The 16,699-nt window shown below is 38.0% G+C and overlaps 6 protein-coding genes across 6 annotated transcripts; 5 read left to right on the top strand and 1 right to left on the bottom strand.

Moving 5' to 3' along the window:
- Positions 1-221: 221 nt before the first annotated feature.
- SRB9 (Srb9p) lies at positions 222-4,955 on the top strand (the record flags this gene model as incomplete). The annotated part of the gene is made up of 1 exon (XM_062954048.1): positions 222-4,955. One exon carries the CDS (start codon positions 222-224, stop codon positions 4,953-4,955), a length of 4,734 nt encoding a protein of 1,577 aa, XP_062810790.1.
- Positions 4,956-5,097: 142 nt separating this feature from the next.
- Positions 5,098-6,912, top strand: PRCAT00004075001 (uncharacterized protein; the record flags this gene model as incomplete). Its single annotated transcript, XM_062954047.1, has 1 exon — positions 5,098-6,912. One exon carries the CDS (start codon positions 5,098-5,100, stop codon positions 6,910-6,912), a length of 1,815 nt encoding a protein of 604 aa, XP_062810789.1.
- A 699-nt stretch (positions 6,913-7,611) lies between these two features.
- CLB2 (B-type cyclin) lies at positions 7,612-9,117 on the top strand (the record flags this gene model as incomplete). Its single annotated transcript, XM_062954046.1, has 1 exon — positions 7,612-9,117. One exon carries the CDS (start codon positions 7,612-7,614, stop codon positions 9,115-9,117), a length of 1,506 nt encoding a protein of 501 aa, XP_062810788.1.
- A 392-nt stretch (positions 9,118-9,509) lies between these two features.
- Positions 9,510-12,101, top strand: ESC4 (Esc4p; the record flags this gene model as incomplete). The annotated part of the gene is made up of 1 exon (XM_062954045.1): positions 9,510-12,101. The coding sequence occupies one exon, from the start codon at positions 9,510-9,512 to the stop codon at positions 12,099-12,101; it is 2,592 nt and encodes an 863-aa protein (XP_062810787.1).
- A 231-nt stretch (positions 12,102-12,332) lies between these two features.
- PRCAT00004072001 (epsin) lies at positions 12,333-13,838 on the bottom strand (the record flags this gene model as incomplete). The annotated part of the gene is made up of 1 exon (XM_062954044.1): positions 12,333-13,838. One exon carries the CDS (start codon positions 13,836-13,838, stop codon positions 12,333-12,335), a length of 1,506 nt encoding a protein of 501 aa, XP_062810786.1.
- A 1,110-nt stretch (positions 13,839-14,948) lies between these two features.
- On the top strand, positions 14,949-16,613 carry PRCAT00004071001 (uncharacterized protein; the record flags this gene model as incomplete). Its single annotated transcript, XM_062954042.1, has 1 exon — positions 14,949-16,613. One exon carries the CDS (start codon positions 14,949-14,951, stop codon positions 16,611-16,613), a length of 1,665 nt encoding a protein of 554 aa, XP_062810785.1.
- Positions 16,614-16,699: the final 86 nt, after the last annotated feature.

Genomic DNA, 16,699 nt, shown 5'->3' with positions numbered 1-16,699 from the left:
AGAACTATACCAAATATACAGCGAAGAATTATCTCTTTAACTCTCTCGGCCTTTGTTCTAGAATCTCTGTAAGAATATTTCAGTTAGGCTCCCTACGGATAGTATTATTTAGTGATATCGAGATATCGAGAACCATATATTTTGGATCTATATAAGAGCTTTTCTTTCCAATACCAAGTTGCAAGGCAAAAGTTAAGCATTTAAATACTAGATCGGGAGAAATGGTGACGGATAGTGGTATCTTGAATGTGGCGACACATTATCATAAGATTGCACATATTAAGTTCATCGAATTTAGTATCTATTCGTCATCTACTAATAGTGATCAAGCTTTGCTACAGTTGGAATTAAATATCAGATACAACAATCCTAATATTTTAATCACATATTACAATAAGAGTTTATACTATTTCAGAATTGAGGATGAAAAGCCAATAGAATTCGCTGACGACGACTGTCTAGAGCTTAAGAGTACACAAAAGGTAAGCGTTGAAAACTTATCTAATTCTCCAAAGGGTAACAATGGAGATGAGATGTTAGCATTTGCTAGTATAAGCTTCTTAAAGGCTGTCAAAAAGCATATATTGTTTAACTTGTCACGAAATCATATAGTGAGACTATTTGGTAATTATTCAGTTGTGAATCTGAATGGCATCAACAGCTTGTTGTATTTAGACCCAGTATTATTACAAAATGGTGATCTTCTCATATCAACAGCCATTAGAAAAAGACTAGAATTGTACGATTCATCGGCATTGAATCTCAGTCCAGATTCGAATTTTGTTATATATCTCATTCCTTCTGGAATAAGATGCCATTTATTTGATAATGATAATTTCAGCAAAAACTTCGTCAAGAAGTCCAAGGTTGATGACCTTATAAAGCTAATACAACTTTGCACGGGATTGGATTACTCGAGCGAAGACATGTTGTGGGTAAAGCTCACTCCAAACCTCAAGCATTTGAATAACCAAACTTCGAGAATATCGAAGTTTATACATCTGGTAGAGAATAAGAAGTTCATTTTATGGCCATGGGATTTATGTTTATTGCAGTTTGGGAACTACGAAGAATCCGTATCAGATCTAATGGCTAACCAATCTGAAGACCAAAATCCGCTTGAATTGATATCAGATTTCATTGATTTCAACATATCGAATAATAGTAACCTTCCTACGTCTTCGCATCAGCATACGATGAGCCTTTCAAGTGTAGGATCTACTGGCTTGAGTTCTGCGCCTCATAGTATCGGGCACAAGGAAACAATGTCTATGATGAGCACACTTGAGAGCGGGCAGGCGGCTGGGGACGTATTTGATGCTCCAAATTCCGATCTTACAGGCTACTTCATTAATAAAACACCAGATGGGAATCCTAAAAACGATGAGGAGCAGCCCAAACAAGGTGAGCAGAATTCTTTTCCTGAGCTTGGTGACGAAAATCAGAATGACGATAGCCAATCCAAAGACGATGATATGGAAATAGATGACTTATTTGGGGACGGAAGCGACTTAGATGATTCTTCCCAGGAAGCTGTACCAGAGGAAGAAAATATTTTATCCGATAAACCTTCAGAAACCTTCAATGTGGATTCCAAGCTCGAGAAGTCGATAGGTGACGGATACGTAGATGGAATAGAGAATACGAGGGAATATTCTCCGAATAAAGATTCTGAAGAACAAACTCAACCAAAGAAAGAGCAAGATGACGAAGAAGCGGAAGAGGATGAAGATAAATTAGGTGACTTGTTGCTTGGAGACTTCCTGAGAAAGAAAGAACTAAAGGATTCTATTACTACTTTTATTGACATACCAAAAGATCAAATGACTGTTAAAAAAAACCCGACTCCAATGTATAACGATCCTGGCGCCCCCTTACCTATAGCTCAGACGCCAGTGATACCGCAGACAATGAGCACGTCTGTAAACTCGTCAAACCCTCCATCATCTTCAGCTGCACCTGAGGATCAAGGTAAATCTGTCTTTTCTCCGATTTTGTTTAATCCTATAATCAAGAGTAATATTGATTCAAAGTATGGTAAGGGAGGAAAGTTTTATGTTGAAAAGGAACTGTCCATCGATCCTGACAAAAAGAAGCAACTAAGAGCGACTAGTGTTAGCGGTTATGACCCTCCATCAAGAGATATAGATACAACGAGAAACTTCTCTTCTTCAGATTCTAGCGAGGAAAGTGACGAAGATGAAACTTCTATGCCAAATTCACCTCCTTTGAAGCTCAACACATTAAACGAAAGTTTCATTAACCAACCGAACTCATTTCAGCTAAACAATACAATAGTTGAGAGACAAAACTTGGGATTCAGTAGTCTGAATACTGGGGGATTTGCTTCTCCCATGTCGAATATGGTAGCAAAGTTCCCTACTCAGAAAGCTGACTCACCCTTTATTGCGAACGAGCCTAACAATTCTTATGCTTCCATAGAATACGAGCAACAGTCGTCTTCTCAAATACCTCTAAGCATTAATTCAGAGCCTGAAGGTTCAGGCAAAAGTTCAACTGAATCTTCAAATTATTTACCTTTGATATTGAGGAGCATTAATGTGTCGACTATCCCTACGTTCTTTCTTTTAAATAATTTGGTAGACACAAGTTTGATACCAAATTTCAATATTCATGATGTCGACGTAGAAGGAGATTTTGATAGCAGTAAGAACCATGAAATGCTGCTTAAATTTAACAACGTGAGTGAATCGATAAAGTTCTTGAGCTCACATATAATTTTCGACTTGGGTCTTAACAATTTTAAGAAAAACATAAAAAGTGTAAATAATACTGAATCAAGTACATCTTTAGTTGACTATGAAAAAGCGGACTATATTTTTGAGAGTAGTTTTACCAAGTTGTTCCCTTACAGTTATAAAGTAGACTTGAAAGAGTTTCTCAATGGAATGAGGACCGAGCCCAACAATGAGTTGAAAGATCAATTGAACTTTCTAGGTCAAATATCAGAGGATACTTCGGATCGTAACACGAAAGTTAAAAGGTTAAATAACATTGAATGGAATTCCTTCAACTTGACTACAAGAAATAATGAAAATTTCGAAGAGTATAGCACCTTGATGAAAGAAATAGTTGAGAGTCTGGCTATTGAAGATGAAACTTTCTTCAGATTACCGGCTTCAAAAATAAGAGTTCACAAGAACGATGCGATCATTAATTTAAGCTCTACGGGAGTAAATTTCTGGAAATATTTAAACTTCTCTCCGCTTCATGGGAGAAAGAATTTTCAAGTTTTGCTTATAAGCGAGAATGGATCATTCAACACAGAATTCTTGAATTCCTTAATATACAACTACAGAGATTGTAATTTTGGGGATATATCGAAAGTAAATCTCAAAACTTCAGATACGAGACCCGATTTGGAAAGCATCAATGATGGGTTGTTGCTATTCAACAAAGAGAATGAACAATCGTATAATAGTTTTTACAAACAAGTTAATGTTAGATTGACTTCATTGGTGGAGTTAATAAAGTTAGCTTTGATCAATAAGACCAGTGGCTTTGAGTTTGATCGTCCATTCCTTTTGCTATTCCTTAACTTCAATGAGAACTTAAATTCACTTCTCAAGATAGCAAGCATTTTCAAGAACTTTGAGAACGCTTTGAAAGATCATCAACTTCCACTTGTTCAAATGTTCACCAAAGTTTTACCAGGTGCATTTTTTGTAAAGAGGATTAACAATCAATCACATCTAAGAATATTGTCTACGATTAACACGTCAAAAATATCTATGAATTTGTATAATCAGTGTCCTAACGATTTGGAAAAAAGAAGCTATTCGAATACTACATTTACAAAATTGGTTAGAGATAAGCCAAATGCAATTCCGTTCAGATCCTTTAACAAAAATTCAAAAGAAAATGAAAATTCTAGTAACGATGATATCTTCCTCCATTTGGCATATGAAAGATCAATCGACAAAAGCTGGATCTCTGCTGCATGGTCTGATCCTCATGGGAATGTTACATTCACCAAATCATGGTGCTCAACATTCGATAAACGTAATGGGGGAAAAGGACCAAACGAACTTGAATCAATAACTGATGAGATGTGGTCCATTTCAATAGAAATCTTCAAGCGTCTCTCTGATGAAGCAGTCAACAAGCCATCTGGCTTTGGAGGAAGAAGGTTCTTAATTTTAACAAGGATCAACAGCATCATTCCAGATGATGAGTTAATTCATTGGAAGAGACTTAGTCTGAAACAGAATGATGTATCGTTAGTAGTTTTGTCTGTCAATCAGTCACCAAAATTGGTATTCTCTAAGCTGTCCTCACCGAAGGCTAATGAATCGAACACCCATTTACAGCCTCAACAACAGAGACCTCAGGATCTTTCTAACGACAGACTTCTCGATTTCCCTTCCTTTAGAAACTATTCTGTGAATTCATCGCCAGCTGCGGTGGGCATGATGACGTCTCCAGCCAATAGTTTCCAATCGCCTCAGCAGTTCTTAAATGTACCTGGCATCTTTTTGTCTCCACAAGATATCGCTACCAATGGTGCTATGAATAGCAACGGAACCAATATAGATTCAAACCTTACTATTTGTGACCCCAGACGTGAGATATTCGCCGCGGTGCCAGAGGTTCCACTACCTTCATTCAACTCACCTACAAGACTAGGTATGAAAATTGGGTACCTTTTGAAAGAACTCGAGACGAACGATTACTTAGTCTTCGAAGTGAGCTTGCTTAGCTGCTCGAGCTTTTGGAATACTCGACTGCTAATGAAAATAATTCTTAATCATTACAAGAAGCTCATTGTGTTGAATGACATTTTGGGTCTTCGAGACATCGATGCCGAAGTTTCGAACGAAGATCCGTCTTCTGATAAGTTTAAAAAAATCGAAATCTCAAGCACAATCCCATGGCACATTGCTGCTGTAACCAAATCCCTAGACTACCTAGTTCATGTTAACGTGGAGGACTAGTATGCTCATATATATCATCAATATCTTCACCATACTGCATATAATTAATAGTTTACGCGTAAAGTATCTCTTTGTTTACAAACAGAAAACCATCGAGCCCTATAGAGTTGGGAATATCGAAGTTTCAGTAGAATTCAAAGGAATGTCGATTGGTCAAATAGATAGAGATTTCACGAATGCATTTGGTAGGCGTGGTAGGAAAGACTACGATGATTTAACTATATTTTCAGACAACGATTCCGAGGTCGATATTGATAGTTTAATTAATCGGTCAGTGGAGTATGGGAGATCTAATATAGACTATGGTCAATTAGGGCGCTCTCCAAGAAAATTCGGTCTTTCTCCCTCTAAGAATTCAAATAATGCTTATCAAAGGCAGGTTTTTAAGGCAAGAAATGGGTCTAATAGTTTATTCAGTAGCCCAACAAGAAACAGGGTCATAGATAAAGAAAATAGTAGTTTGAATTTAGATTCGTTTAATGACTATGGTTTGGATAGTGATCTATGGAAACAGTTAGATCTGAAGATTAAGCCAGCAGCCTCCGAGACCCAGTCAGTTTTTGATTTGGATGCATTGGACGACGATGACGACGACGACGACGATAACAAAACTGAATTGCTCATTCGTAAAACGCATAGACTAATAAACTCAGTTCCAAGCTCAATATCAAGCAGCAGAGAGAATGAGCATTATCTAAAGTTATTGCGTACATCGATTGACAAGTTGGTGAAGCAACTTGAAGCAACCAAGAAAGAAAACGCACAGCTTCGTAATAGGAAGTTTGAATCTAAAAATAAGGTTTTAGAATCGGCAAATAAAGCCTTAGCGAGAGAAAATGAAGATTTACATGATCAGAATAGTCAATTGCGTCGAAAGCTAGAGCAGAGGGTGCCAGAAGAAAACTCACAATTGTTGAGGGAAAAAGATTTACTTAGAGATAAATTAGCAAAGTACAAGAAGCTCTTCGATGAAGCAAATGAAAAATTAAAGTCTCAAACTTCTGTGAAATCTGAATTACATAGCCCTCCAGAACCAGGCATTCCAGACAGCAAAGATAATAGTACTAAGATTAAGGCAGTCAACTTATATAATGAGCTTGCTGGATTATTTAATAAAGAAAGTATTCCTACGGTTATGACACCTCAAAAATCAAAAATGGAGACTGCAACAGAAGTCGAAAGTAAGCTTGATACTACAAAGCAAAATAACTTGACAATGTTGAAACTTTTCGAGGATTTGTTCGAAAAGGTCAAAGATGAAGAAAAAGATAGCTCACCCAAGGCAAAACTGGCAAACCTTCATAACGCCAGATACACTGACTCGGGGAAAGATATCGGGAAAAATCAAAAGAAACATAGCGAGAATAGCCCCTTTGAGATATCCCTGGACGTTGAGAGATCTGAAGTGCCTTCCTCTGATAATCTGACTGCTGAAAATGAGCGTGAGCGGGACTCTAGTAACATACTCGGCAAAATTTTGACTACAATGGATATCAATAATGAGTTATACTGCAAGATCGTAAAGCTATTAGAAACCAACAGCAAAACAAAAAGTGAACCTGCAAGTGCATCCAGTGATTATAACAAAAACTCAATTTCAAGTGCTTTCATTGAGCACGAGGCTCTTCTGAAAAGTACAGGTTCTTCAAGAGATCATCTTGGCGCCGAAAACATGAATACTGATACCACAAGTTCAGATGCAAGATCTCCACCTGCCTCTAGAGATAGAGACAGAGATATAATTCTAAAGTGCTACATGTGCTGTCAGGACAAGAATCAAAACCAGTGTAGACATCAGCATTATCATCATAATAACAAAGAATATCCCGGCCAAAATCTGCACGCCAAAAGATCCTGCAAGAGGTGTCTGTCTTTAGCTTCGAGTGTAGACTCAGATGCTCCGAAGGAGAAGAATGATACTGTTAATCTCATGGGTGAGTATAAATGGACAATATAAGAAGCCAGCCGATATATTTCGATGGAGAGCTTAGAGCACTCATAAACTGAATCGACATTCTGGTCACGTTCCTATTGATTTCCTCATCCACAATTCAAGGGCTCTAGCTCGCGCTGTATTTTGCATTTACTAATTGGCATATTATGTTGTTCCTCGTGGAGGTTTTCCCGTTCTGAGATCCTTATGTCACGAAATTGCGTATGTTTGCTTTGCAGCTGCGCTTTAAGTGCTTAAAAAGTCTTATTGCACTTGTAGTGTCTTAATCTAAGTTTATATTACTTCCTATAATGGCATGTTTATATTTGATCGGAGCGACTTTTGTGTAAGGTTCCACGCGATTGTTCCTTTTTGGGCATTTAAAAACATCATCAAAAATAGTACCCACAAAACAGTAAAATACATGAAGATCGACGAATTATCATAAGTATTGAAGATATCAGGGTTTTTGTTGCTTAAGTCTTAAGGAAGTTGCTAAATATTAAGGGTGACTCTTCAAGCAAGAAACACGGACAAGAACTACGGAAACTATAATAGAGGAACGAATAGCGGATTGGAGGAGCAAACAGCGACAGCAGTTATAATAAAGAGAAACGGAATTTGGCGGAAGACAATCAAATCGAAACTACAAGTAGGATAAAGTCGATTTGCAGCTAGAAGAAACTACGGAGCTAAAGTTAGTACAAGCAGTCTAGTGCAACCATGCCTCAAACGATCAACAAAGAGAATGAGTACAGAATGACTAGGTCAAAGGTAATTCATAGTCAGCTAGATGAGCAGTTACAGCGGCAAGCATCAGCTCAACAGGTTCAAGTCTCTAGCCGTCCTGATAGCACTTTGCCGGCCTCACAACCGGGGTCTTCTGATGACGTGGTTGTCAACAGCCGTCAATACTTGGGTGACGTTTCGAATCAATACGGGGCCAGCGCTATGGGATCAAAGCCAGCCCATACTAGCAAAAGACGACCATTGGGTGGTGATATTGCACCGCTCCAGCAGCAACGATTGATTGTGAAGCAAAATGCTGGAACAGCCAATACTCACGCACAAAAGCTCACTAATTCTACTAACACACATAATAATTCCAACGTTAATAAAAACGCTACTAATACGGAAAATAATCTAATTGCATCGCTTGATATCAAGGCATCGAGCCTGTCTTCACTGTCTTCCTCATCTGCGTCTAATACAGAAAATAGAAAAGAGTTAGCTATTCCGGCAAGATTGCCTCAAAAGAGACAGGCAACGGAGTCTTCTAATAATTTGGTTGAAAAACTTCACATCTCAAGTAACTCCTCATCATATAAGAAGTCTAGAATAATCGACTATGAGTGGCAAGATTTGGATGAAGAAGATATGGATGACCCACTTATGGCCAGTGAATATGTTAATGATATATTCAATTATTTCAGCAATTTGGAAACCAGAATGCTTCCAGATCCCCAATATTTGCTGAATCAAAGACATCTTAAACCTAAAATGAGGTCAATTTTAGTCGATTGGCTAGTAGAAATGCATTTGCGATTCAGATTGTTACCCGAAAGCTTGTTTCTTGCAATTAATTTGATGGATAGATTTTTGTCAATAGAGACAATTCAAATTGATAAACTACAACTTCTAGCGACTGGATCGTTATTCATTGCGGCCAAATACGAGGAGGTGTTCTCTCCATCGGTTAAGAACTATGCTTATTTCACCGATGGATCATACACGGAAGATGAAATCTTGCAAGCCGAAAAGTACATTCTCAAGGTCCTTAATTTTGATTTGAATTATCCAAACCCAATGAATTTTTTGAGAAGAATCTCTAAAGCTGATGATTATGACATTCAACTGAGAACCTTAGGAAAGTATTTATTAGAAATTACTGCAATTGATCATAGGTTCATAGGGATGAAACCTTCCCTCTGTTGTGCATCTGCAATGTATTTATCAAGACTAATTTTAGGTAAGATACCTGTCTGGAACGGTAACTTGATCCATTACTCTGGTGGCTATAGACTTAATGACATGAGAACTTGCATAGAACACATTTTCCAGTTTCTTGTTTCGCCTGTTGAACACGATGAATTTTTCAAGAAATACGCTACAAGAAAATTCATGAAGGCAAGTATCTTATGTCGTAGCTGGGCTAAAAAATACCTTGCTGAAGGTAAAGATTTGCTTGACGAAAGTTTGTCAACTCTGAGAATTAACCTTAGCAGTTAATTCTAGAACTTGCTTTAGATAATAACTAAACTACAAATCTTTACTTGACTCCTTTTCTTAGAATATCACACAGCATTGTGTGGAGCATTCCATCAGGTTGACGTAAGAAAGATTACGAAAAACTATGAACAAGAATATGGATATCTTCCTTCATTCTTTTCATAGTATTTAATTATGAAGTTTGCATACCTCATCACTCTAATGATGCTTTGGATGTTTATATCCGTAGGTAATATGTTATAGATCTTCTCTACTTACTTACTTATCAACGTCAAAAGTTTTAGAGGCACTCTAGTAGAAAAAAAAAAAATAAAGCTAAAGGCGCGTTATTTATATTAAATACATTAGGCTGTTTATCATACCTTTAGAGTAAGTAAACACAGGGAAAGAAGATGTTCGAGGGTTGTTCATTCTTGGTAATAAGCTCTGAACCCTTCAATAGCGATGATGAAATCAAAAGGGTTACTCGAACCATAGAAGATAATGGAGGAAAGGTATTTAGAAAAGAAGAACACGATAATAGTCAGAATTATTTGAGCGATAATGTGAGCTCTGTAATACATCATATTGTTACACGAAGTGTCGATTTTATAGAGTATAATACGGCAAAGAAATGTATGGTCCCCATAACGTCTCCTGAATGGGTCTTTGAAAGTGTCAAGGAGGGCAAGCCTTTAAATCCTAAGAAATTTAATCCTGACCCCAAATATTTCATGAAAGACTGCTTTATATGTGTGGCAGACAATTTACCTGTTGGGGATAAGGAAGCGATATATGGGGGTGTCCAGGCATTTGGGGGACAGTTTTTTGACGAGTTAACGAGGTATACTACTCATTTGATTGCGGTTGACTTAAGTAACGAAAAGAGTATCATTGCATTAAGTGCTACGGGCCAAAGTAATGGTGTTGATGATATAGATATAAAGATAGTAAGTCCAAGCTGGATAGACGATTGTCTCAAGTTTGGCCGAAAGTTGAGCGAGACGTCATATTTGATGTCAAAGTCGAAAATTGGCGATTCCTCCCAAAACGAGCAAATGGTTTCGCCATCTACGCCAAATCATTTCATTCAAGAGAGCCAGGAGGTTCCTCCAAACCATTTTGATTCCAACTTTTTTCAAGGCAAGAGTGTTTATATCAAATCGGATTATAAATTATCTGAAAGATTATTTAATGCAGTGAAAACATTGATTGAACGTCATGGTGGTAAGATATTGAATAATTTTGACGAAGAAGAGGTTGACATCTACATTGGCCAGTACAGAGCTGGCGAACAGTACGTGAAAAGCTGCAAGTCTAACCGAATAATAGTGGCAAACTTGCAGTGGTTGTATTCGATTATAGTTACAAATAAATGGGTTCTACCATTGAACTCCAACTTTCTTCATTATCCAATTCCCCCAGAACCTTTGCCTAACTTCAAAAAGTTGAGAATTTCGGTAACCAACTATAGCGGTGATGCTAGAACCTACTTATCTATGTTAATAACCATCTTGGGAGGCACATTTACCAAAACGTTGACCAAGGAAAATGATTATTTGATTGCAGCAAAACCTACTGGCAAAAAGTATGAAGCAGCAACAAATAAATGGGCTAATAGAGCCGGAGGTACCAATGTCAAGGTTGTCAATCATATTTGGTTGGAGGAATGCTTTGCGAATTGGAAATTGCTTGACCATAATGAGCCTCATTTTCAGTATCTAGGAAATGGCGAAGGTGTCGAGACTCTATTGGGAAAAACGAAGCTCGACGAGCAGGTATTGAAAAGCTGGTATACAAAATCTATGGTAGAGACCACAGAGGGTGATGTTGATGATAGTTGCAGCGAACCAGAGACTCGTCAATTGATTAACGAACTGACGAGTCAAGCTAAAGCCAATACAAGAATCATTCCAGCTGAAGAGGAAGATTTTCCTCAGTCATTTACGAAATCATTTTCAGAAAAAGAAACACCACCTTTGTTGCCATCTCCCAAAGATAAAATTATAAGTAACGCCACAAAAGATGATGAAAGTCCTCCTCTTGAGCAAAGACTTGGTGGCAGATCTGCTGCCAAGAAAGCGGCGGAGAAATTGCATTCAGATATGGCCGATTTGAATAATTATAAAGAATTATCGAGGAGTGCTAGAAAAATGAAGTCATACATGGAAGAGCTTGAAAACTCTTTGACTCCTAAAAAACGCCGGAGCTCTCTCCCTGAAGATGAAACTGAAACTGTTGAAACTCCTGAGCCATTTAAAAAGAAAACAAGGCCCACTAAAAGCACTAATTCTGACTTCCAAATCATCGCCGTTATGACGGGATGTGAACAAGTGCTTACTTTGTCGAAACCTGATTCAGCAAAGTTGGCTAAAGCTGGAATCAAGGTATTGACAGACTTATCAGAAAAGTACGACATCAACACTTTAGTAGCTCCAAGAATCTTGAGAACGGAAAAGTTTTTGAGGAGTTTGAGCAAAGTCGATAAAATCATACATCCTAATTATTTGTCTGATATTCTCAGCAAAGGAAATTTAGATACATGGTCTTGGGATTCAATATCAAAAGAGTTCAACATTAATGACTATTCTCTTGACAAAGTCATAGCAACTAAAGAGCTTAATGCTGAATTAGGAATTGCTGCAAATGCCAAAAATGGGTTCTCAAATCTTTTAAAAGGAAAGAAAAAAGGAGAATTATTTAAAGATATGAAGTTTAACTTATCAACGAACTTGAATGGTGGCGTCGAAGTCATTTCAAGAATCCTTAGTTCTCAAGGGGCAATTGAAATGAGACCCGTGAAAACAATAAATGCATCGAACATTAAATCTCTTCTTCAATCGGTTGACGGAATTAAAATAGTCATTGCTAATAAGTCGAAAGATACCAAACTAATCAACAACTTCAAGAAGATTGAGCCTGAGGGAATGATCATCGACTGGGACTGGTGTGTGAAGTCTATTTTTAAAATGAAGTTAGAGAAGCTCGAAGATTTCATCTTATAGGTATAATAAAAGAGACGTTCATAGTAAACTTATTTGTTGTAACATAGTATTTGTACATAAGATTTTATGGACTATTGTCACTTTAGATCTTTATGATCTGGGTACAATAATTCTTCTAGATTAAAACTAGAAGAAATCTGTTACTGTAGCAATTGAACAATATAAGAACAAAAAGCAAAAGTAGACTGAAAAAAAAAAGAGTAAAATAAGAAACATGGAGTAGGGAGTATATCAAATATCTATCAAGCTTGGTCCATCATAACCTGTTCGTTGCTGTGTTTGAGAATGAGCATTACCGAACCCATATCCTGTGTGAGCCGGCTCCTGACGGGCTTGAGTCTGGTATCCTCCTCCACCAGTCAAGAAAGGATTACCCGTAGTAGTCGTATTTAGTTTAGTATCATCCTGTTGCTTGAATCCAGTACCACTCGAGTTTATGAAGGTTTGAGTTCTTGTATGTTGATGAGGGATTCTTGAATCACCAGTATTACCAAAAGTATCAATTCCAGTACCTTGCGATAAAAGATTATTCAAATCTGCGTGTGTGGAATCATTAAACTTTGACGAAGAAGTAGTCTGGGGTCTAAGCTGTTGTGGTTGGGATGTCGGTTGGGACGTCGGTTGAGTGAAGAATTGGGGTTGAGCCTGTTGTTGTTGTTGCTGTTGTTGTTGTTGATACTGAAGATCATTAAGAGTTTGCGTGTTTGAGTGCACAGGTTGAGAGTTTGATTCTGAATGCAACGCAAAAGGGTTGTTCGTACCGGTCTTGAGTGGCTGTAATTCAGGTTGCGGTTGAGCTTGTTGTAACTCCTGCTGTTGAGGCTGTCCAAAATTAAAACCGGTAAACTGATTTGGTTGTTGATAAGTATTTTGATATTGTTGGTACAAACCGGTATTCATAGGGTTTTGTATAGGATTTCCAAACATGTCATACTGCTGAGTTTGTTGCGGCACCACAGTGTACTGAGGTTGCTGCTGCTGATAGTACCCAGTAGCCATATAGTATTGCGGCTGTTGTTGTTGTTGCTGTGTATCATTTAAATCTAGTAAATTATCGTTCTGTTTTTGTCTCCTCATTTCCTCTTCCTCTAATGACAACTTTAGAGCTTGCTCGAGATCAGAATCATTGTTAGTAGGGGCTGCATTCCGATTCCTCTCTTCTTCAGCAGTGAGCCTGGACATTTCCAAAGCTTGTTGCAATTCATCATCATAAGGATCATCTCCATTTCTAGAACGAGAGTTTCTCCTTCTTCTTCTTCTACCAGTATCATCAAGACGGCCATTCTGGGATCTAGCAGCAAGTTCTCTTTCATGTCTCAACCTTTCATCGTCCCTCAATAATGCAACTAACTCTTTTGCCTTGACTCTGATTATTGCTCCCTGATCATTATTGGATTCGTCTATGTGGATAAACTCCCGCAAAGTCTTGATAATGTATAAGTTGTCTTTACACCAAAGAACACATTTCTCCGACCCATATCTCACTAAGTAGTCCAACACCGTCAAAGACTTGGCGATATGTCTCCAGTTTTTCCCTTTGTCATTGAGACGCCTGTCCAACATATCCATAATTTCCAAGAAATCAGTTTGGCTCTGATAGGTATAAGAGGCTATTTCTTCCATATCAAACGAAGTAGGGCCCGCTGGATCGTTCGACGTTGCATTTCTAACCATAATTTGCACGGATGAGTAGCCGTTGGCCACATTCTTTATCGTACGAACAATCGCCTTGGACATATTGCAATAATATTCGTCGATATGTTATACGTGTGTAAAATAGCTTCTGCTAACAGCAATTCTACGTACTTTATTATTAAGACTCTTTATCTTCACGGAGCTTCGAGTGGCAGAACAAGTGAAAGGAAAGACAAAAATGACTATGTTATATACAGGCCAATGATGATGATGGGCTATATCTTCAGCAAATGGAGTTGAAGAAAGATACTAGCAAGGGAATAAATGGATCGCGATGTCAGACTTTGGGTTAAGATGGTGTATTAGAAGTCATTTAGAAGACTCTGGAGAACGCCCTAAGCCTCTGGACTCTACTGTATCTAAAAGAGGTTTCAGAATGAAAAATATTCACGTGACTTTACAATTTAATTAAACTTGCCTACAAGGGGTTTAGTAACAGCATAAACCAGCACCAGGAGACCACAGGTACTCCAAATATATCGTTTAATAGTCGGCTCAACTTATTGCACTAGCCCTTAGTACCTTCTTGTAGGGTGCTGCTCTCTCGCCAGCTTCTCACAATTTTTCAGACCCTCGCTGGAAAAATTTCCACCTCCCACTCTAATGCACTTTTCAATATGGCCGCAACTATGAGAGTCTATACCACATCCTGACATGTCTTGAAAGACTCCATGAGCTGTTAATAACCTAAATTGTCTTCTTTAGATACATTTTAAACTCTACACGTGAAGAGAAGCTTACATAATTTGTCGACGAAGGAATTGGAATGGGTCGGAAATTAGGGGGACGTAGATCACACTTCCATTTGCCATTACTTTGAACAGTAATAACAAAGTAACAAAACTCCGTAGAAGAAGACAGTCAGAAGAAGGCAGTCGATTATAGATACTATTTGAAAGAGATAGCCAGACAGCGGAGCCCGTCAAAGAGCTTAGAAAAGAATTAAAGGAAAGTAAGAGCTCAGACCGTCGCGAACGCTAGTGCAACTGCAAAACTAAAGAACTTTACAGAGGCTATATCTTACCTGTATAAGTTATACTAGACAATTTGAAGAGTTGGGGCTGTTTCAGTGACTTTAGTTAAGCTTTATTAGATAAAGTATTAGATAAAGACCGTACTGGACTAAAGGTATCTAGTTACCAATAAGCGAAGATGAGTGACGTGAGAAGATGTCGTCGTTGTAAAAGGAAGAGAATGGACGATGAACCCCCTGAAGTGAGATTATACAAGACTTGCGCCAAGTGTCGAATTATCGAAAGGCAAAAAAAGAAACTGAGGAAGCCATTGGCGGAGGAAACAATGCTTTATGGCATGAAACAGTTTCAACAGCAGAGTCAGAATGGTACGTTAGGAGCAGATGAGATATTCATGGACGATGAAATTTTTGACGGAAAGGTGAAAGCTCAAGAGATGTCTGCTCCAACTCCTAGTCAACAACAATTCTCGTTGTATAAATTCCTGTCTGCTCCGACACAGAGTGGTTCAACTCCAAGACATACGCCATTGTCTCAACAGACAGCGCGACCATCTCAACCATTCTACAATAGCCAGATTCCACTGTCTCACATCGATAGATCACAGCAAGTGGACACAGTAAGACTGCATTTGGTACAGCCGGCCAACAATGTTTCAATGCCAGTAGATAAGGTTTCAGCTGCTTATAAACAACCAAAGAGTTGTGAAATATGCTCTTCAAAGTTGGATTCAAATGACGATCTCAGTATGAGCTATAACTTGTGCTCAAAATGTTATACTAATCCATATCGGTTGAATAATGTGTTTGGAAATTTTGATGAATTCATTTCTCAAATACAGAAGAACAGAAACAAAAACTTAGAAAACTATGTTTTTGTGAAGGAATTAGATAACAATTTCCAAGGTAGCTTAAACCTTCATAGCAAGAATATAGCCAATGAAAAGCAGTATAGGGATTTGCTATTGGAAAACATCAGAATAATTTACTTAGAACCTGTGATTGCTGCCATAGTTAATAAGTTCAACCATGTTTCAACAAATACAAATGATCCTAATCTATTGGCGACTAATTTCCGAAATGTTAATTCCATAAAATGCTGGTACAAATGTTACAAAGATTCGCAACTAAAATGCAATTCAAGCTTGTATTTGAACTATAATATAAACTTCAATTTACTTATTATAAAGTTCAACCACCAAGTGCACAAGCTTTCGAGAATCTATCCTGAAAACTTCATTATAGTGACGGAACAAATAGTAGATGAGATGAAGGAGAAAACCGAGAGAGCTGAAGTAGATTATAACTTCCACACAGCTCATTTAGTCTATGAGAAGTTGTTCTCTGACTTGAGCAAATTCAACACTGACATACAGACCTTCATCAAATCCTTAAATAAAGAAGACTTTATTAATGACTTTATGAACTTCAAGCGTTTGACGGAACCCGACAGCAGCAAGGTGGCCAAGCCACTTGATTCTAAAAAAGCAGATGAAGCAAAGCCGGAGAATGACGCTCATGACGGAGTCGTGCATGGGAACGATGTCAACGGAGATGAAGACGATGAAGAAGAAGAAGAAGAAGAAGAAGAAGAAGACGAAGAGGATGACGAAGACTCAGAAGAAGCACACGAGACACAAGATGGAGATACTGAGTCGGAGAGCGATAACAAACAAGATCAATTTGGTACAGAGAAAGACTCAGAAGAAGGGGATCGCATCCAACAACGCGAAAATGTCCTTAGCTCATCGGAAATTCACTCTGGAATTACTCCTTCTAACGCAATAACTCCCCAAAATGCCGTACCTTCTGGTGCAAACCTAGATCCAGTCTTCAATCATTAGTACTTTTATAGATTATAGCTCTTAGTTTTATTCAAAATTGTATTTTTAGTAATTTAGTTGATCCCTTCCTTTACCTTTTGGGCTTC

This window comes from Priceomyces carsonii (genome assembly GCF_900007245.1).
Source record: "Priceomyces carsonii strain CBS4050 genome assembly, scaffold: Debaryomyces_carsonii_scaffold_4, whole genome shotgun sequence".
Classification (NCBI taxonomy): Eukaryota; Fungi; Ascomycota; class Pichiomycetes; order Serinales; family Debaryomycetaceae; genus Priceomyces; species Priceomyces carsonii.
This window is presented reverse-complemented; position numbering and strand designations above follow the sequence as displayed.